The sequence below is a fragment of the Somniosus microcephalus genome, chromosome 12, assembly GCF_052327205.1.
Source record: "Somniosus microcephalus isolate GS21.2 chromosome 12, FLI_Smic_1.0, whole genome shotgun sequence".
NCBI lineage: Eukaryota > Metazoa > Chordata > Chondrichthyes > Squaliformes > Somniosidae > Somniosus > Somniosus microcephalus.
The window spans coordinates 85924161-85946205 of NC_140998.1; the positions used below are offsets into that span (position 1 = coordinate 85924161).

A 22045-nucleotide genomic window follows, 5' to 3' on the forward strand; every position below is an offset into this window, starting at 1 on the left:
TCGGGTGGGATATGTGTCGGTGCAGACTCGATGGGCCGAAATGGCCTCTATCTGCACTGTGGGGTTTCTGTGATTCTGTGAACTGTGGTGTGATGTTTGATAAATGAGGAAATGTGCAAGTCACAGATATTTAACTATAATAAATATTTGGCATAATATTAATAGCATTTTTAGATGCAGTTATTCAAGTTGAAAATCTAAGTGACAAATTTATTCCAGAATGTTGTTTCTTTATAGCTTTATTATGGGGTCTTATGACGAGGACGATGGAGCTCAGATGTACATGATTGACCCTTCAGGAGTGTCCCATGTAAGTGTCTCTCGAAGAATGTTGTCAATTCTACTTTTTTGTAATTCACTCTATTATATATACATCTCAGTTGTTTTAAAGCAAGTTACCAGATACTGACTAAACTCCCATTAGCAGCAAGATGTTCATTTTTAATAATTATGGGAAGAATGAACAGACATTTCTATAAACCTAAAGCTGTATAATTGTACTTTCGGATTTAAAAAGTGTCCAATATCGAACTTTGTAAACTAAGTTTGACTGCACAGGATTTACACTCTGTGCCGTGTCAAACTTAAGTGGAATTAGACTTCCTTCTGCACCTCCTTTCATTCAAGTCTTGTTGGATCCTGACTCCAGAATTACATTGCAAGTTTAACAGTGGTATGGCAGAATTTGCATTGGTGCCAATTTTGCATTGCACCCTAAAATTTTAATATTTGGATGTCATTTAATACATTTTGCTTTTTATTCTTTAAATATATATTTTTAGTTGTTAAATCAGCTTTAGTATATCATTTTTGAAATAACTGGAATCTTAAAATTGACAAAAGTGTCATCTTCTAGGATGTCTTGTGTACAGATTACAGCTTCAAATAAAATTTTGTGTTTTCATTTGCAGGTTCTAACAAAAGACCCAGATATTTCCTGCTTGTTTACTATTTTTTTTTCTTCCTCGTCCTCCCCTTGCTTTTTGGATAATTCTTGGCCGAAGGGGAAAATTGGCAACTAAATTGCGGATGTTAGGGCAGCATGGCATTTGTTCAGAATTCTTTTTATGAGGAAAAAAAGCCCCAAAACGTTGTTGTCCTTGCTTAAGTGTGGCATATTCTATTCAATTGTATGTACTACAGTCTGATTTGAAATAGGTGAAAAAAATTTTCAACAACCAGAAATGCGTCCTGTCATATTGTGGAGATTAAACTGTGCTAAATATTGTATAACCTTACATTTATGTTGTGATGTTGGCCTTGGAAGCCTTTAAAGAGAGGAAAATGCATAGTAACATAGAAGATAGGAGCAGGAGTCGGCCATTCAGCCCCTCGAGCCTGCTCTGCCATTCAATGCGATCATGGCTGATCATCCAAATTCAGTACCCTGTCCCTGCTTTTTTCCCCATACCCCTTGATCCCTTTAGCCTTAAGAAATATATCCAACTCCTTCTTGAATATATTTAATGAATTGGCCTCTACTGCCTTCTGTGGTAGAGAATTCCACAGGTTCACCACTCTCTGGGTGAAGAAATTCCTCCTAATTTCTGTCCTAAATGGCCTACCCCTTATCCTTAGACTGTGACCCCTGGTTCTGGACTCCCCGACCATCGGGAACATCCTTCCTGCATCTAGTCTGTCCAGTCCTGTCAAAATTTTATAAGTTTCAATAAGATCCCCTCTCATTCTTCTAAACTCCAGCGAGTACAAGCCCAATTGTCCCAATCTCTCCTCATACGTCATTCCTGCCATCCCAGGTATCAGTCTGGTGAATCTTCACTGCACTCTCTCCATGGCAAGAACATCCTTCCTCCGATAAGGTGACCAAAACTGCACACAATACTCCAGATGTGGTCTCACCAAGGCCCTGTACAACTGCAGCAAGACATCCTTGTTCCTGTACTCAAACCCCCTCGCTACGAAGGCCAACATACCATTTGCCTTCTTAACCGCCTGCTGCACCTGCATGCTTACCTTCAGCGACTGGTGCATAAGGACACCCAGGTCTCGTTGCACTGCCCCTTCTCCCAATCCATTGCCATTCAGATAATAATCTGCCTTCCTGTTTTTGCCACCAAAGTGGATAACCGCACATTTATCCATGTTATATTGGGCAAAAGCATGGCAAATGCAATCACCCAACCTATCCAAATCATCCTGGAGTTTCTCGGCATCCTTCTCACAGTACACTTGCCCACCCAGCTTTGTGTCGTCTGCAAATTTGGAGATATTACATCTAGTTCCCTTGTCTAGATCATTAATATATATTGTGAATAGCTGGGGTCCAAGGACTGATCCCTGCGGTACCCCACTAGTCACTGCCTGTCACTCGGAAAAAGACCTGTTTATTCCAACTCTTTGCTTTCTGTCTGCCAACCAGTTCTCTATCCAAGTCAATACCTTGCCCCCAATCCCATGCGCCTTAACTTTACACGCTAATCTCTTATGCGGGACCTTATCAAAAGCCTTCTGAAAGTCCAAATACACCACATCCACTGGTTCTCCCTTATCTATTTTACCAGTTACATCCTCAAAAAATTCCAGTAGATTAGACAAGCACGATTTACCTTTTGTAAATCCATGTTGACTTTGTCCGATCCTGTCACTGTTTTCCGATCCTGTCACTGTTTTCCAAGTGCTCTGCTATTACATCTTTTATAATGGACTCTAGCGTTTTCCCCACTACCGATGTCAGGCTTACCGGTCTGTAATTCCCCGTTTTCTCTCTACCACCTTTTTTGAATAGTGGGGTAACATTAGCTACCCTCCAATCCATGGGTACTGTTCCAGATTCCATCGAATGTTGGAAGATGATCAGCAATGCATCTACTATTTCTAGGGCCACTTCCTTAAGTACCCTAGAATGTAGATTATCAGGCCCTGGGGATTTATCGGCCTTCAATCCCATCAATTTCCCTAACACCATTTCCCAGCAAATACTGATTTCTTTCAGTTCTTCCCTCTCATTAGACCCTATGTTCCCTGACATCTCTGGGAGGTTATTTGTGTCCTCTGTGAAGACAGAACCAAAATATGTATTTAATTGGTCTGCCGTTTCTTTGTTCCCCATTATAAATTCCCCTGATTCTGACTGCAAGGGACCTGCGCTTGACTTCACCAATCTTTTTCTCTTCACATATCTATAAAAGCTTTTAGTCAGTTTTTTGTTCCCTGCAAGCTTACTCTCCTATTCAATTTTCCTCTTCTTAATTAATCCCTTTGTCCTTCTTTGTTGAATCCTAAACTGCTCCCAATCCTCAGGTTTACTGCTTTTTCTGGCCAATTTATATGTCCTCTCCTTGGATCTCATGCTATCCCTAATTTCCCTTGATCACAATGACATCAAATGCTGTAATAGTTACACTTGGCCTACAAGCTATTAGCATTTTATGTCATGTTCTGCTCTTCTAGCTTACCTCATCACATACTATAATGTGCACAAAGGGATGAAGCAGACCACTCCCAGTTCAGTTTAGGAGCCAGATTCTAGGTTTGTAAGAGCAGTGGCAGTTTATTGTCTTGATGTACTGCTTTGTAATCTCTACCTCCCAAGATAAATTGTCTGTTAAGCTGCTATGTGAGGAAATTGTACACAGTTTTCAGGTCATAGAATGAATATATGCTACATGTGATTCCCTTTTTAATGACTGGCATTTATTTCCTGCATGAATACTGGAATCTTTTGTGGTTAAGATTCTGATTATGTTTCTGTAGGGTTATTGGGGATGTGCAATTGGAAAAGCTAAAGAAGCAGCAAAAACAGAGATTGAGAAGCTGCAGGTAAGCCAGAAAAATTTAAATGGATATAATGTGAGGGAATGAAACTAAGGGGTAAGAGAACAAACTGGGAAATTAAGTGAGGTTTTTGGGACAGTCGTTAGGAAGGAGACTGGTGTGAATTAACAGATCAGGCAAGAACTTACACAATAGACTCACTAAACTGTCAGCTTAATAAAAGGTTTTTGCTGTGAGTAAACGGTGTAATGAAGCATTCTGATGGGCCCCTTTATATATGATCTTGATGCATGCAGCAATCTTGGGTGTTGAAATGTGTGCCAGAATTTGTGTAATTGTATAATTTGGTACATTATTGGAAGAGACAATGCATGATATCTGCTAAAACAAGATGTTTTATTGGGAATAAACGCTGGAGTCCTGTTGTAGAAAGTACAAAAAGGTGCTTTGCAGTTCACCACCTGCATATAGTTGTTAAAAGGTTAATTAGAAGAAAGTCTCGCATGTCCTGAATGTAGTATTAGGAACATCATAGGCAGCACAACCTTAAAATTGTTCAATTGAAGAGTTTCCTTGCTATGCTTTACAATGGTTAAAATACTAGCAACCCTACCATGATATTGATCATTGAGTTATACCATGTTTTGCTGCCGAGGGGGAGCTGTATTTAAGTGGTCTATGCCTTTGAGGCCACAAAGTATAATTGCAGTAGATAAATGGGCCAAGTTTAATTGGAGTTCAATTGATTGGAAGTTGCTGGTAAACTTCTCGCTCTTGGTCTTACACATTACATGACTGCCTTCTCAGTCTTAATACTTTGAGTGGCATCTAGAGAGCAGATGCTCTCAAAACCGTTCTCTTAATTTGTGTCCATTTCCTGTCCCCTTTTTTTCTATGATAAATTTCTAGATCAAAATTAATAACAAACTGCCTATGTATACTTGTTAGGATGTAATTAACACCCTCCTGCCAGTGGAGGTGCTGCAGCATGCCAGATTTAAATGTGCATAGGAATTTAATAGAAATACATGACAGAATGTATGACTTGAATGGAGGCTGAATTATGTCTTTGCGCCCTGGTCCAATGATCCCGACCTTTAACCCCTCTTCACTTGAAGATTACCTTGGTCTTGACTCGCAAGTGTACTGAAGAACATTTGTAGGTGATGAATTGACTAGTGTACATATAAGATATTCACTTTCTCCTTTAACTGCTTTACAGATGAAAAACATGACTTGCAGAGAAGTGGTTAAAGAAGTTGCAAAAATGTAAGTTTATAATTTCTCAAGATTGGCTGGAATGCATTTTGAGATCTCTTTAGATTTTCTCTGGCTAAACAATCTTGCTGTCTTGGTACCAATTAAGTTACTGATTTACTTTAATAATTTGCTGTTTCTGCAATAGGAAATTTTTCAATTTTCTCCACACCTCTTGCAGACATAACTAGTACTGAGGTACAGCCCATAGATCTCAGCAGTCCTATGGTACTTTAGCAGCCTTCATGATGACACTCATCGTCTGCTCATACAAGTTGTTTTGAGGCGTGCATACATCACTGGTGGTCCAATCCTCCTCGCCCAATGTCTATATACACACCAGTGGTCTCTGTTCAGCAATGTGAAGTTGGTATATACTATGGTATTTTTCCCCCGTAGCCCAGGCACTGCCTGTCAGAGACCAGCCGACTTGGCAAAAATTAGGTCGTGGTCCAAGATTTTCCTGGTGATGCATTTTAGCAGAATATATACTTACTACTATACCATGAGGAGTGCTCCCATCACACTACATAAATATTAAAATTTAACTAATGTCAAATGCTTGAAATGTAATCTTTTAATTACTTACACTTAAGTAAATTTTTAACCCTTCATTTAATATGCAAGTTACTATTGACATTGCTGTGTATAGAATAAGCACTTGTGAACAGTAGCTTACAGAAAAGTAACTATCTTTTGATGAGACTACTTAAACATTCAACACTGAAAAAGATCATAGAATCCTAATGCTGAAGTGTTTCATACAAGCTGCGCATGTTATACCAGATGTTTAAGTAAAACTGTCATTTTGCAGTTGTAGCTCGAAGTACATTACTAGTTGCGTTAGGTGAGAATTTGCTATGTGCTTACCACATACATAGATCTCAATTAAATACAATGGCTTTTCTGGTAGTTGCAAGCTAATTGTTAACAAATCTTTGTGTACCTAATCTTTTGGTTAGGGATCAAATTAACAATGACCGAGGGACTGCAACCTAGAATTTTTTTTGTCCACACTGGTGGGCAACATTCTTTTTGAAGACCAGAGCTCCTGCCAGTGGGTGCAGTTCTCCTTTTGACATCAGCGTGTATTATATCTATTCTCAGTTGTAGATTTATAAGTGAATACTTTTCCTTTTGGCCTAGCTTTAAAATAAAACATATTTAGGGACTGACTGCAGGCACCAAAAAATCTTTTTTCGTGTGACATTGTAAGATTACTGGTTCCGATAATACCTCAAAAGCAACTTTATTTTCCTTTGTTTCCTTCCTCTTCCTGCCCCCCCCTCCCCCCATATCATCTCCTGAAGTGCCAATTACCTTCTGGTACCTCCCCCAAGAGGCCATTATTTATGTCTACGGTTTTGCAGATATTTGACTGAAGCATGGCATTATAAATCTGCCTTCACATACATGTACTTTAAATAGGGGTTAATTTGATGCCGATAAGGAGTGGGAAACCTGGCTGATTGTTAACCCAGGAGTGTTAGTCATTTGTAGTGCCCCTATTGCAGAGTCTGGTAGTTAAACTTAGGATTTTCCTGGTCTGTATAGTTCAGCTCATCACTCGATAAACTCTTGGGGGAAGCTTGCATAATTCAATCTTTACTGTTTTGTTGTATGCAAGTCTGGACTTGCCAGCATTGAAGTGGAATAACCCAATTAGATAGTGATCTAGTTAACACTGAATTTTCACCTATGGCACCTGGGTTTCAATTCAGCCCAGGCTGAAGGGACAAAAGTGTGCTAAGAACATAAGTAGGAGTAGGCCATTTGGCCCCTTGTGCCTGCTCCACCATTCAATAAGATCATGGCTGATCTTCTACCTCAACTTCACTTTCCTGCACTATCCCCATATCCCTTGATTCCCTTAATATCCAAAAATCCATTGATCTCTGTCTTGAATATACTCAACAACTGAGCCTCCACAGCCCTCTGGGGTAAAGAATTCCAAAGATTCACCACCCTCTGAAGAAATTTCTCTTTTTCAGTCCTAAATGGCTGACCCCTTATTCTGAGACTCTGACCCCTGGCTCTAGACTCCCCAGCCAGAGGAAACATTCTCCTTGCATCTACCCTGTCAAGCCCTGTAAGAATTTTGTATGTTTCAATGAGATCACCTCATTCTTCTAAACTCTAGAGAATGTAGGCCTAGTCTACTCAATCTCTCCTCCTAGGACAATCCCCCCCATCCCAGGAATCAGTCTGGTAAACCTTCATTGCACTCTCTATAGGAAGGATATCCTTCCTTAAGTAAGGAGGCCAAAACTGTACACCAGGTATGGTCTCACCCAGGGCCCTATATAATTGCAGTAAGATGTCTTTACTCTCTGTAGGATGTGGGTGTAAAGATCCCTTGTGAAATGAGTTCAGGTGTGGTGAATTTGCCTAAACTCACTTCACTGGGCTGCCAACAACAACTTGTATTTATATAGCGCCTTTAACATAGTAAAATATCCCAAGGCGCTTCACTGGAGTATTAAAAGACACAAAATTTGACACCATGCCACATAAGGAGAAATTAGGGCAGGTGACCAAAACTTTGGTCAAAGAGGTAGGTTTTAAGGAGCATTTTAAAGGAGGAAAGAGGGTAGCGAGGCGGATAGGTTTAGGCAGGGGATTTCAGAGCTTAGGGCCGAGGTGAGTATTCTAAGTTTGATACACAATTATGCCAGAATTAGATATTTGCTTTGGATCCTGGAGTGCTTGTTTCGTACGCTGGATGACTAGTGAGAAAAGTATTCCATTCCCCATTTTTTTAAAAAACAGACTATGACATGGTTATAGAAACATAGACGATAGGAGCAGGAGTAGGCCATTCGGCCCCTCGAGCCTGCTCCGCCATTCAGCGAGATCATGGCTGATCATCCAAATTCAGTACCCTGTTCCTGCCTTCTCTCCATATCCCTTGATCCCTTTAGCCCTAAGAAATATATCCAACTCCTTCTTGAATATATTTAATGAATTGGCCTCTACTGCCTTCATTGGCAGAGAATTCCACAGGTTCACCACTCTCTGGGTGAAGAAATTCCTCCTCATCTCTGTCCTAAATGGCTTACCCCTTATCCTTAGACTGTGACCCCTGGTTCTGGACTCCCTGACCATCGGGAACATCCTTCCAGCATCTAGTCTGTCTAGAATTTTATAAGTTCGATGAGATCCCCTCTCATTCTTCTAAACTCCAGCGAGTACAACCCCAATCTCTCCTCATAGAAACAAATTGAGGCTAAAATTCAGAGTAATCTGTACTGTACAGGTAAAAGATGTGTGAAATGAAAAGATAATTGTGCATGTTAAAACACCAGTGTCCAGCATTAGTGCTCAACTGTGGAATTACTCGACAGTGGGTTAGTTGTGGAGGCCAAAACTGCCCAGTAGAAGGAAACAAAATTGCCCTGGGCCTGTTTTCATGTACTCCCAAGCACAAGGTTGGAAGGCTGATGAGTGAATTACATCCCTGCACAACCTAGTTGGAATATTTTTGGGTTGAGGTGTTAAAGTTGAGTGATTTTTGCAAAAGCAACATTAAAAACTCAAGCTTTAAGGCAGGGCTGCTGCCAGCCCAATGTGTACACAGGCTAGGGGCAATTCCATGCTTATTGATTACAATGCTAGTATGTTACTTTTAACATTTAGAATATTGGCCTCCAGCCCAAGACTTCTTTAATAAATAAAGACATTTGATCTTGTCTGCAATCATTTGTTTCTCAGCTGGGCCACCAGATGGAGCACTTCCTAGTCTGTTCACAAATGTATCTGTCAATCGGGGGTATGTCACTGGTGCTTGTGGCTTGGAATAATTAGTTTTTTACATATAGATTGGGTGGTGGTGAAAACAGTTGAATTTTTTGAAAATTGAGGTCTAGAGCAAGAGAAGAATCAGTAACTGATCTAATGTGTATTTTTTTTAACCTCATCACATACTGTTGTAGTTAATTTTTTTGAAGTTCGCTGCCTTCTCCCTCTTTGTTGAAACTTTGTACAAATGCAATCACTTAAACTATTTACCATTTTTATTTTCAGAATCTACATAGTCCACGATGAAGTAAAGGATAAATCCTTTGAGTTGGAGCTAAGCTGGGTTGGACAAAGTAATGTCTTTGCTTTTAAAATTCTGTGCATAGTGATTTTTAAAAAATTGACAAGTCTCATCCTTAAACAGTAACTAGTAATTTTGAATGCTCCTTGGTTTAAACAAATATCCATATTGGGGGAATATTTTACTTAACATTTCTGCTCAAGAAATTATCAACTCCACATGTAATCTTGCCTAAGCTGGAAAAGCTTTGTTGCAATCCCAAATTTACTTTGTGAATCAATAATTGCAGCAACTTTTGTTAACAAACCAAATTAAACCCAACTTGTACTCAGTTAAGGCTGCAAGCAAGGGGGCTTTAAATTCAAATTGATAGCACACTCCAGTTGATCTTCTGGCAGACTCGAATCTGATTTGAACTAGACAGGTCTACTGTACTCCAAACTGCTGTTAATTCACCAGGCAACTGGCTCGTTGGTATAAGCTTGAAAGGGAGACCTGTTACTCAGGTCTATGATTCTTCAAACTTAACTGTAGATAATCTTACAAGCCAGTGTCTTAATGGATAGTGGTTCAAGGAGCAGGAAGCTAACCTGCACCGTTCAAGCTTGATAAACTCCAGCTGATTTGGGGAGTAGAGTATGGAGATTTTTTACTTTTTTGATACTTTATTATATTTCAATGTCTTTCTTTGCAGTTACAAAAGGCAGACATGAGCTTGTACCTAAAGATATCAAAGAGGAAGCAGAAAAATATGCCAAAGTAAATGCAATTTATACCAATCTTACAAATTTCATGAAATATAGCTTTTCCATTTCTTGCTTTATGCATCTTCCTCACTGGACTTATTTTCTTCCTTAGGACTCTCTTGTGGAAGATGACGAATCTGATGAAGACAACATGTAATTAGTTTCTTTTGAAATATACAATACTGTTTGAAACTAAAGTTTGTTTTCTAATGTCTGTAAATTTGAACTTTACAAAATACTTGTAGAAATGAATCTGGAGACAACTTCCCGTGGGTAAAAGATGTTATGCTATGTCAGATAGTGACCAAAATAAAATATCTTACCTTTTAGCTAAGTTAGTTTGTTTGGCTTAATAGGACTTTATTGCACACAGAGGCAGTGTGGCTTTTCTGGAGTTATAGAACTGTTGTTCACTATATCTACATTCAATGTGATCTAGAGCCACAGCTCAGCCAGCACTTGGTCACCTGTTTTTGAAATAAGGATCTTAGTTTTGGGGGGTGGGGATGGAAACAGAAGGAACACACATGGTTTTTTGTAACTACGGTTGCTAATTTGTGAAGAGCAAAAGGAGAAGACACCAAATAATTGATTTGAGAGTTCAAGTTAGTGTTTCTCAGTTTTATCTGCCAAAATTAACAAGTTGCACCATTCACTTTTTGAATCTATGAAACTATATTTCCAGGAAGTGTAATTAATAGATTCAAAATTAAGGGCTGATAATTTACATACTCACTAGTTACATAGAAATTACAACAACCAGGCTGTACAGCTGAACCAGTCCATGTTGATTATCCACAGGAGCAGTAGCCTTAATCCACACCTCGTTCCAATATCCCTTTATTGACCTTTCCATTCTTGCCCAGCCAGAGCCAGAAATGGCTTCTCTTCCTACCCCCACACTGATACCTCGAGTCATCATTGACAGTCCTGCCTTCAGCTGTCTAGACCTAAACTTTGACGACCAATCCTTCGGCCCTCCTAAGTCCACAACTCCTCTTTCCTTCTCCACCCCACCAACCAAAACATTCTGTACCCATGACTTTGACCTCTTATGCCGCTTCACCCCAGCATTGTTCATCATGCCATCAGCAGCTTGGCTCCCTCTCAACTTCTATAGCTCTCCACCTCACTCCCCTGATTTAAGACCCTTCTTAAAACTCATCTCAGGATATTTTTCTATGTTAAAGGCACTATATAAATGCAAGTTATTATTTCCTTCAACCATTAACTCCAGTAGTATATTCCACAACCCTTAATGTAATTTGTTAAAATCCTTCTCTCTGCCCTAAATGTTTAATCTTTATACCTATGTGTCCTCGTTGCAGACCCCACAAAAAGTGGAAAATTCTACTTTGACCCTTCTAGAGTTGGGCTATGTGGGATTTTCTCCAACCCTCTTTCCCCCAAGATTCAGTGCATTGGGAATGTAGGTTTGCATATTGCTGTATTAACACAAGGCTGAGACCATTAGCTCTGGTGGGAGAATAGAAATGCTGTATGCATTATATGCAGTGGCAAATAGTTTGTTTCTAATTTCATTTCATGCTGTAACCTGGTACAAAAATGTGCTGTAGATACTTAAAATAATTATAGTTTCAGTCCAGTTACAAACTTGTTCATATGAAATGTTTCTTACAATAAAATGTGCATGCCCCTTGAGAGGTGTTGCTGAGCAACAAATTAAGACCTGGCAGGGTCTGCCAGACAATCAGTGGTTGCTGCCAAAAGAAAAAACTGCTCAAAACACTTGAATTTAGATTCTTTGGCCCTTTAAAGGAAGGATCCTGACTTGATGGTCTTGCCAGTTGGAACTCAGTTATTATAATGCTTACAACTGAGTGCTTTATTTTTTTCCCTTTTTAAACGTGGCCTTTTTAAAACCTGAAGACATTTATCAACAAAATTTAGGGCAACTTTCTGGTGACAAGAAATTTAAATGCTAGGAACTGAAAATTAATATTTGAAGGGAAGGGTACCATTCTGCACAAATATTTAAGTATAAAATGTGTACTCTTCCTCTCCTCTGATCTTCATGGTCAAGAAAATAGTGGAAGGGTACTTTTATCTAGTCCAGAAGCCATTATGGGTACTGGATTAAGAAATTAAGTAGACTTGGTTGAGTGACATCAATGAAGACAATCTTATGCTATTGATACATCCTAAACTGTTAATGACTTCACACTGTCTAGAATCCATCAATCTTCTGAAATGGGGACTGAAATTGACAAGGCTTTCTTAGCAGGCAAAATCAGCTATTTCTGTACCTGGGTCCTTTTCATTGCAATTGTTCTTTGACTACCTGTTATGACTTAGTACATTGTAGTAATACAAGCTTTACTGAGTGGCTGGGGTTGTGGAATAAAGCCACTGAAAGACAGTGTAAGGTCAGTGCCAGGTGGGCCTTGGGATATCCCCCACATAGGCCTATGTTAATCAGTAATTGCTACTTCTTGAACTAGAACCTAGCTTATTGTTGTATTAAGCAAAGAAACTGTACTACAATTAGGTTTCTCGGTTTTCTTTTCTTGAAAGCAGCAACTTCTGCTGGGTTATAGTTCCATCGTGCCAGCCCTCTTCTGCTCCACATCCATGGCCATTCTTCACATGACTTTGGACTCTGGCCACAGGCTGTTTGGTTAGCACCTGATAGCTACAATCATTTTCAGATGGGATTAGTGGATAGGGATGAAGGGTTGGAATCCCCCAGGGGCTGGGCGGGAGCAGAATCTAGCTCAGTACTTTTGTACCACATGGTGGTGCTAACTAATTAGTGGAACTTTTATCAATTTTACAATAACTGAACAAAACATATGTAAAACAGCAATTGGAGATATTGTATTGGCAAGGACTACATCTATGCACAGCTGGATCTGGTGAAATGGAGAGACTGCTTGTAACTATGTAATCCAGTCTTAGTTTAGAAGTGCTGGAATCAGTACAAGAATGTACAACAGTGTCTGCTTGGCTACAGCTCCTTGTCTAGTAGGATTCAGTGACGTCTGAAAATGCCTCACCCCACATAGGAACAGGAGTAGGCCATTTAGCCCCTCATGTCATTCGGTGAGATCATGGCTGATCTGTGACTTAACTCCTTAATACCTTTGGTTAAGAAATATCTATCAATCTCCGATTTAAAGTTAACAATTGGCCTAGCATCAATTGCTGTCTGCGGAAGAGAGTTCTGAACTTCACTCGTGAAAGGCCTGGCTCTAATTTTTAGACTATGTCCCCTAGTCCTAGACTCCCCAACCAGCGGAAATAGTTTCTCTCTACCCTCAGTTCCCCATAATATCTTAAACTTGGATCAAATCACCGCTTAACAGTAAATTTCAGGGAATACAACCGTAGTTTGTTAACCCTTGGAGTCCAGGCATCATCCTGGTAAATCTATGCTGCACTCCCTCCTTCCTAAGGTGTGGTGCCCAGAACTGCTCACAGAACTCCAGATGTGATCTAACCAGGACTTTGTATAACTGCAGCATAACTTCTACCCCCTTGTACTCTCGTCCTCCAGATAGAAAGGCCAGCATTCCATGAGCCTTTGATTATTTTCTGTACCTGTCCATGACATTTTAATGATCTATGTACATGGCCCCTTAAGTCTCTCTGGACCTCCACTGTTTCTAGAAAGTACTCTGTTCTATTATTTTCATTGACAATAATCACCGTTATCAGTTTAAAGTGGCCCACATTACTCCTGACCCTCTTTTTCCTAACATAATTGTAAGTGTTGATTTTGATATCCCTTTTTGTAGTTCTTGCTAGTTGTTTTGTCACCTTTTGTTCTTTGCATCTCTCCCAGTTGCCAGGATCTTTGCTAGTTTGATGTTGTCCCTTACCTCTTTAGTCATCCATGGCTTTTTTTTTGGAAAGTAGAGCTCTTGCCCTTTAGGGGTATAAAATGGTTCTGTATCACATTCTTTTTTGAACGTCTCCCACTGAACGTGTCATTTTACCCATTGACAAATTTGCCCAGTTTACTCTGGCAGTTAAGTCAGCTTTACCTAAATCTAGAATTAAGTTCCTAGTTTCTCCCTTTCAAACACTACGTTGAAAACGATCGTATTATAAGAAATAAGGAGCAGGAGTAGGCCATTGGCTGCTTGAGCCTGCTCTGCCATTCAATAAGATCATGGTTGATCTACCTCATTTCACATTGCTGCATTATCCCCATATCCCTTGATTCCCTTAATATCCAAAAATCTATCGATCTTGAATATACTCAATGACTGAGCCTCCACAGCCAAAGATTCACCACCCTCAGTGAAGAAATTTCTCATCAGTCCTAAATGGCTGACCTCTTCTGAGACTGACCCCTGATTCTAGACTCCCCAGCCAGGGAAAACATCTTCCCTGCAGCTAACCTGTTGTCAAGTCCTATACGAATTTTGTATGTCAATGAGATCACTTCTCAGTCTTCTAAACTCGAGAATATAGACCTAGTCTGCTCAAAATCTCCTCATAGGACAATCCCCACTTCCCAGGAACCAGTCTGGTGAACCTTTATTGCACTCCCTCTATGGCAAGTATGGCAATATGATCACGATTCGATAAATGTTCATGCACCGTTAGGCTGTTAACTAAGTCTGGCTCATTACTAAATCTAATGGCATGCTCCCTTGTTGGTTTTAGGGCAGAGTTACAGAAAATTGTCCTGAAGTAAGTCACCACCTTTCTGATTGGGATAAGCAGTATGAAAGTTAAAATCCCCCATTAAAACCAATGTGCCATTGATACAAGCTTGTCTAATCTCTGCATGTATACATGTTACCAGGGAGCCTATACACAACTCCCACTCCAGTCCTAAATCCTTTCCTATTTTTTAAAAATTCTACCCATAAAGTTTCCACTGCCTGCTTACCTCTTGTTAATCCTCATCATTGAAGTGATTTCTTCCTTAATTACTTGGGCAACTCCTCCCACTCTACCATTTTCCCTCTATCCTGTAGACCTAGTAACCTGGTATATTTAGTTCCCAGTACCGAGTCTTGCAGCCACGTCTTGGTAATGGCTACCATGTCATACCTTCTAAGTTGAATTTGTTCCTTATCAATATGTTTGTATAAAAACACTTTTATTTGGGTCACACATCCTAACTTGTCCTCTGCTCTAATGTTTTACACTCATTTATTTCTCATTTCTCTCCTGGTTTCATTTTACATGTTGTTTTCCTTTACCTGTAGAGCTTAAAGCACAATTTCTGGCCATTACTCTGCTCTACTCCCCTTACGTTTGTTTTAGAACTATTTATACTACCTTTTCCACCTGAGCCCCACCCTCCCCCTTATTATTTTAAAGTTCTCGTGACCGCCCTATTTATCCTTTCTGCTAGCAGTCTGGTTCAGGTGGAACCTGTCCCAACGGTACAGTTCCTTCCTGTCCCAGTACTGGTGCCAGTGTCCCATGAAATGGAACTACTTTCCCACACCATTCCTTCAGCCACGTGTTCACCTCCCTAATGTGCTTATCCCTATGCCAATTTGCACGTGGCTTGGGTAATAATCCAGAAATCAATACCCTTTGGAGAAACCAGCAATTAAGAGCTAAAATTTAAACAACAGGACCTCAAACAGCACCTCTTGCCTACTCTTTCCTACATTGTTGGTCCCAACATGGACCACAACGACTGGATCCTCCCCTTTCAAGTTGGTTTGATAGGTTACTCATGCTCACACAGGTAGGCAACATACCATGTGGGACTCTCTCCTGCTTAAAAAGGATGTTATCTGTCCCCCTAATTATTGAATCCCCTACAATTACCACATTACGCTTCCCATCCTCCCTCCTTTGGACAGCCCCCTGCTCCAAGGGGCTAGGGTCAGCATTCTGGCTGTCCTTCTGCTAGTCTTTACCCTTATCCTCACAGGTAGCAACTGCACTGTACCTGTTGGGATAGAATCAGTTTCTGCAGATCCTCGTTCTATCTCACCTGGGTACACTATCGGTCACACCAACCTCATTCTGATCCTGCACTTGAGGTGTGACCGAGGTCTGAAGCAAACTGCAGATACTCCTCCATCTTCATTGTGTCAGTGTCTCCAACTCGCGCACTCCAGTTCAAGGACTGAGCTGGAGAGATTAGAGACAGACATCTGCTGCAGACGTGTTCACTCGGGATGGTCTTGCTATCCACAAACTCCCACATACTGCAGTCCAGACACACAACCTGCTCTGCCCGATCTTAGTCTAGATTATTTATATCTACTTTTTAGTCTGTTGTAAGTTTTTGTTTTACACACTAACTTGCACTAAGCACTAAAATGCTGGGCAATATTTTAAATACTGCCTCAAGCTTACACAAACCACGAAGTATTGGATGCAAAAAACAGCACCTCTCTCTTTCTCACACACACACACCACCCGCCCCCCCCCCCCCCCCCCCCCAACCACGCACCAAATTTCCAGTCTTCAAGTTCCCAACTTTTACTCTGTTTACAATGCACTCCATTTATGCCAACTCTATACAACCACTCTGACTGAGCTTGTCAGATTTCTGCTTAGTTAATGCCCATCCTTTCCTCCTAGCTGCAGCAGTTTGCTTACCTCTTGTTCCTTTGCACTATCAATTGTCATGCAGGTGAAAAAGTTGTAGTGGGAGGTTATGGGTCTGTGGGGCTCCTCATGCTGGATTGTGGGAGTCCAGTAGGGCTCTGGAAGAAAGATATTGAAATAGCACCATGATGCAAGTTGCAGCTCAACTGGCTCCTAGGAATTTAATGATGAGAAACCATGCAATACACAATACCAGGTGTTTAGCCTCAGCAGGAATGATCGGGGCAGAAGTATTTAGTTTTTAAATTGTATTTTGACTTAAATCACAGCTATTCAAATCGAGGAATGGTTTAACATTAATTACTGTGACTTACCTGTGGGTTGGTTTGAGCTAGTAATAGGATTAGTTGTGATTGGCTTTTTTTTCCTGTGGCAGTTGAGCCATTATCTAGGATACGACAGAATAAATTTGAGCTTACTAGTGAGCGATCAGTGGAGTACAAAAAGCCAGGAGTGTGTTGTGTTTCGCCTGAGCAGGAGTGCAGTCTTGGAGAGAGTTCAGCTTTGAGGTGCAGTAGGCCTAAATTATACTCGAAAGGCTAACTCATTAAGTTGGCTGGGCACGGATAGCTGAAGCCGGTTATAGGCAGTATCTGCAAAGTGGGAAATTCTGGATGTCTCACTCTTGCCCATTGTTGTACCTGTCTGTGCATGTCTCAGCTGGCTCCACCCATATGCCCTGGTATAAAGGCGGCTGCTCTGCAGTTCCCCGGGCATTCAGGACCGGTCGACCACTAGAGGCATGCCTTCGTTCTTTAGCTAATAAAAGCCTGTTTGTTACTCTCTTAACTTCCAGTCTTTCTCAGTAATTGATAGCGCATCAATTTTATTAGCTAAACTTTTTTTCGATGGAGCAAATCCTCAAACCAGCACACCTGGAACTTGACCCTCAAGAGGCGGCTTCATCTACCAAGTTCGCACACTGGCTGCGATGCTTTGAATTTTTCCTAGACGCCTCTGTCGAAACTGTCCAAAACGATGGCGACAAACTAAAAATTCTGACCTCCAAGGTGAACCACCAAGCTTATTCGCTCAGCCAAGATGCAACTACCTACAAGGGTGCTCTCGACCTCCAAGAACAGTACGCACGCCCGGTAAATGAGGTTTACGCCAGACACCTCCTGGGGTCCCGCAAACAGCAACCTGGGGAATCGATGGAGGTATACCTACGGGCGCTGAAGGTGCTCGGCCGGGCCTGCAAATGTAAAGAGGTGTCGGCCGCGGTGTACACGGAAGAACTTGTCCGGGACGCCTTCGTCGCAGGCCTCAGGTCCAACTACACCCGGCAGAGACTGTTGGAGCAGGGCGAACTCGACCTGAAGGCGGCCACGGCTCTCGCTAGACGTGGCCCACCGGAATATGGACGCCTACGCCCCTGACCGCGCGGCCGCATGGTGGATGGCGCGGGCACTGCCATCCTGGGACACGGTAGGACCACCACCCTGCGCCGTGCCACCCCCGTCACATCCTGCCAACGGCCCAACTTCTGCAGCTATGTCCCGGGGCCCGAAGTGTTACTTCTGTGGCCAAGCCAAACACCCCAGAGCGCGCTGCCCGGCGAAAAACACTACTTGCTCTGGTTGTGGGAAGAAAGGGCACTACGCCAGCATCTGCAAGGCTAAACCTACCCCAAACTCCAGCAGTGCCGCGTGTGGGCCGAGCGGGCCGCCATCTTGGACGATGCCATCTTGTACACCTCCAGCCGCGTGTGGATCATGGGCGCCGCCATCTTGGACGCCTTCGACCGTGGGTGATCCGTTCCGGCCGCCATTTTTGCAACGGGCCCCCGACTCACCTGATGACTGCAGCGACACGCCTGACCCTACGCTGGCCTCCGTTACACTGGACCAATCTAGACCTCACCAACTAGCCAGGTCCGTGATGGACATTAAGGTAAACAGCCACGCCACGACCTGCCTTTGACTGCAGCAGCACGGAGAGCTTTATCCAACCCGACACGGTGCGGCGTTACTCTCTCCCGGTCCTGCCAGCGCGCCACCGGGTCTCCATGGCCTCCAAGTCCCATTCAGCGGACGTCGGCGGCTACTGCGTGGTGACCCTTTCGGTGAGGGGCACAGAGTACAGAAACTTTAAACTGCTTGTCCTGCCCCATCTCTGCGCTGCCGTTCTACTGGGGTTGGATTTTCAGTGCCACCTTAAGAGTGTCACGATGGCGTACGGTGGATCCCTTCCCCCACTCAGTCTGCAACCAGCAGTTTTCAAATTGCCCGCCGCGCACCTTTTGCAGCCTCTCCACGCTTAAAGTCACACCCCCCCCGCCCCCTGTTGTTCGCTAACCTCGCCCACGACTGTAAGCCCATCGCCACCAAAAGCAGGCGATACAGCGCTGGTGACAGAGAGTTTTTATTAAATCTGAGGTGGAGCGGCTCCTGAAGGAGGGGATTATTGAAGCTAGCACCAGCCCCTGGCGAGCCCAGGTTGTGGTCGTCAAGACCGGCGAGAAGCAGTGCCTGGTCATTGACTACAGCCAAACAATTAATCGATATACCAAACTCGACGCATACCCCCTCCCCCGCATATCTGATATGGTCAATCAGATCGCACAATACCGCATATTCTCCACCAACTCCCTATCTGCTATGAGGACCGCCAGTATACTGCCTTCGAGGCAAACGGCCGCCTCTACCACTTCCTTCGGCATCACCAACGGGGTCTCCGTTTTCCAAAGGGAGATGGACCGGATGGTCGACCAGAATGCGTTGCAGGCCACTTTTCCCTACCTGGACAATGTGACCATCTGCGGCCATGACCTGCAGGACCATGATGCTAACCTCGACAAATTCCTCCGCACTGCCCAACTCCTAAACCTTACGTATAACAAGGAGAAGTGCATATTCCGCCTCGCTATCCTTGGCTGTGTTGTGGAACACTGAGTCATCGGCCCCGACCCCGACCGGATGCGTCCCCTTATGGACCTTCCCCTTCCCCTGCCCCACTGCCTCGAGGCCCTGAAGAGATGCCTGGGGTTTTTCTCCTACTACGCCCAGTGGGTCCCTAATTATGCGGACAAAGCCCGTCCACTTATCAAGTCCACCTCTTTTCCCCTGGCGGCAGAGGCCGGCTTAGCCTTCCACCGTATCAAAGAGGATATTGCTAAAGCCACCATGCACGCGGTGGACGAGTCCATCCCTTTCCAGGTGGAGAGCGATGCGTCCGACTTTGCCCTGGCCGCTACCCTTAACGAGGCGGGAAGGCCCGTGGCCTTCTTTTCACGAACCCTCCAAGGCTCCGAAATCAGACACTCCTCTCTCGAAAAGGAGGCCCGGGCCATTGTGGAAGCTGTGCGACATTGGAGGCATTACCTGACCAGAAAACGATTCACCCTACTCACTGACCAGCGTTCAGTTGCTTTTATGTTTAATAACAAGCAGAGGGGCAAAATCAAAAACGACAAGGTTTTGAGGTGGAGAATTGAACTTTCCACCTACAATTACGATATCTTGTACCGGCCCGGGAAACTCAATGAGCCCCCGGATGCTCTATCACGAGGTACATGTGCCAACGCACAGGTTGATAGACTGCGGGCCCTCCACAATGACCTCTGCCACCCGGGGGTCACCAGGTTCTTCCATTTCATCAAGGCCCGCAACCTGCCTTACGCCATCGAGGTGGTCAGGACCATGACCAGGAACTGCCAAGTCTGTGCCGAGTGCAAACCGCACACCGCACTTTTATAGGCCAGAGCACACCTGATAAAAGCCACTCGCCCCTTTGAGCGCCCGAGCGTCGATTTTAAAGGGCCCCTCCCCTCCTCTGACCGCAATATGTACTTCCTCACTATCGACGAGTACTCCCGTTTGCCATCCCCTGCCCAGACATGACCAGTGCTACGGTCATTAAATGCCTGAACGACCTCTTCGCCTTGTTCGGTTTCCCCAGCTATATCCATAGCGACCGGGGCTCATCGTTTTATGAGCGACGAACTCCGCCAGTACCTGCTCGTGAGAGGTATTGCCACGAGCAGGACCACCAGCTACAACCCCCGGGGGAACGGACAGGTAGAAAGAGAGAACGCGACAGTTTGGAAGGCTGCCCTGCTAGCCTTAAAGTCTAGGGGCCTCCCGACCTCCCGCTGGCAGGAGGCGCTCCACTCTATTCGGTCACTGCTCTGCACTGCCACTAACGCCACCCCTCATGAGAAAATGTTTGTCTTCCCAAGGAAGTCCACAGCGGGGACATCGCTACCGCCATGGCTGACGTCCCCAGGGCCGGTCCTACTGAGAAGACACGTGAGGACCCATAAAACGGACCCCCTGGTCGAGAGGGTCGACCTCCTCCACGCCAACCCCCAGTATGCTTACATTGCGTACCCGGACGGGCGGGAGGACACAGTCTCCATACGAGACCTCGCACCCTCTGGGGCCCCTGAAACCAACATCACCGTTACCCACAATGCACCGGCGGCAACGGACCCATACCTAACCCCTGTAGACGGCACGCCGTGGCCCGCCACTGATCACCAACCAACTCAACACCCATGAGGACGACACGCCAGTGCTCCGGCCCACGCGGGACTCGGCGTCGGAAGCTGCACCACCTCGGCCGTCGCCACGACGGCATACAAGACCCCCAGAAAGACTTAATTATACGAACTTTTAATACACTTCATCCCGTTGGACTCATTTTTTAAGCAAGGGGTGAATGTGGTAAACCACTGTTGTTCACTTCACTGTTGTTCACTCTTGCCCATTGTTGTACCTGTCTGTGCATGCCTCAGCTGGCTCCACCCATATGCCCTGGTACAAAGGCGGCTGCTCTGCAGTTCCCCAGGCATTCAGGACCGGTCGACCACTAGAGGCATGCCTTCGTTCTTCAGCTAATAAAAGCCTGTTACTCTCTTAACTTCCAGTCTTTCTCAGTAATTGATAGCGCATCACAGTGCGAGTTAGTGAGGAAGAAACGTGGATGATCATCCATCGACAAGAGTTGATTGGAAGCAGTAGTGAAGCCCACCCCCTCCAAATCGCTTAGAGCGCTGAATTGACAATAGTATTGAAAACGAAAGTTCTGTGCCAATGACTGCAACTTTGACATGGGTAAGAACATAAGAAATAAGAGTAGGCCATAGGGCCTCTCGAGCCTGCTCCGCCATTCAATAAGATCATGGCTGATAATCAACCTCAACTCCACTTTCCCACCCGATCTCCATATTCCTTGATTCCCCTAGAGTCCAAAAATCTCTCTCAGCCTTGAATATACTCAAGACTCAGCATTCACAGCCCTCTAGGGCAGAGAATTCCAAAGATTCACAACCCCAAGAAAAAATTCCTCCTCATCTCAGTCTTAAATGGCCTGAGACTATGCCCCCTAGTTCTAGACACTCCAGCCAGGGGAAACAACCTCTCAGCATCTACCCTGTCAATCCCCTTCAGAATCTTGTATGTTTCAATGAGATCACCTCTCATTCTTCTAAACTCCAGAGAGTATAGGCCCATTCTACACAATCTCTCATCATAGGACAGCTCTCTCATCCCAGGAATCAATCTAGTGAACCTTCGTTACACCACCTCCAAAGCAAGTATATCCTTCCTTAGATAAGGAGATCAAAACTGTGCACAGTACTCCAGGTGTGGTCTCACCAAGGCCCTGTACAATTGCAGCAAGACTTCCTTACTCCAACCCCCTTGCAATAAAGGCCAACATGCCATTTGCCTTCCTTATTGCTTGCTGTACCTGCATGCTAACTTTGTGC

At 43.7% G+C, this 22045-nt stretch overlaps 2 protein-coding genes across 7 annotated transcripts in view; one reads left to right on the plus strand and one right to left on the minus strand.

Moving 5' to 3' along the window:
- Window positions 1–10106, plus strand: part of psma3 (proteasome 20S subunit alpha 3) — a 33399-nt gene extending 23293 nt beyond the window's left edge. For both annotated transcript variants that reach the window (XM_086003274.1, XM_086003273.1), the window contains 6 exons: window positions 238–310; window positions 3715–3780; window positions 4958–5004; window positions 9016–9083; window positions 9726–9790; window positions 9890–10106. In XM_086003274.1, the coding sequence (XP_085859400.1) occupies window positions 238–310; window positions 3715–3780; window positions 4958–5004; window positions 9016–9083; window positions 9726–9790; window positions 9890–9934 (364 nt within the window). In that variant the 3' untranslated portion in view covers window positions 9935–10106. The remainder of the gene's footprint in view (window positions 1–237; window positions 311–3714; window positions 3781–4957; window positions 5005–9015; window positions 9084–9725; window positions 9791–9889) is intronic.
- Window positions 9677–22045, minus strand: part of LOC147109379 (uncharacterized) — a 71990-nt gene continuing 59621 nt past the window's right edge. For 3 of the 5 annotated variants that reach the window (XR_015080259.1, XR_015080260.1, XR_015080261.1), the window contains 2 exons: window positions 16324–16430; window positions 9677–9914 (listed from right to left, as the gene is read on the minus strand). The gene's annotated coding sequence lies outside the window, so the exon portion shown is untranslated. Of the gene's footprint in view, window positions 9915–13619; window positions 13667–16323; window positions 16431–22045 lie in introns of all 5 variants that reach the window. The other 2 variants (XR_015080262.1, XR_015080263.1) reach the window with 2 other exon arrangements.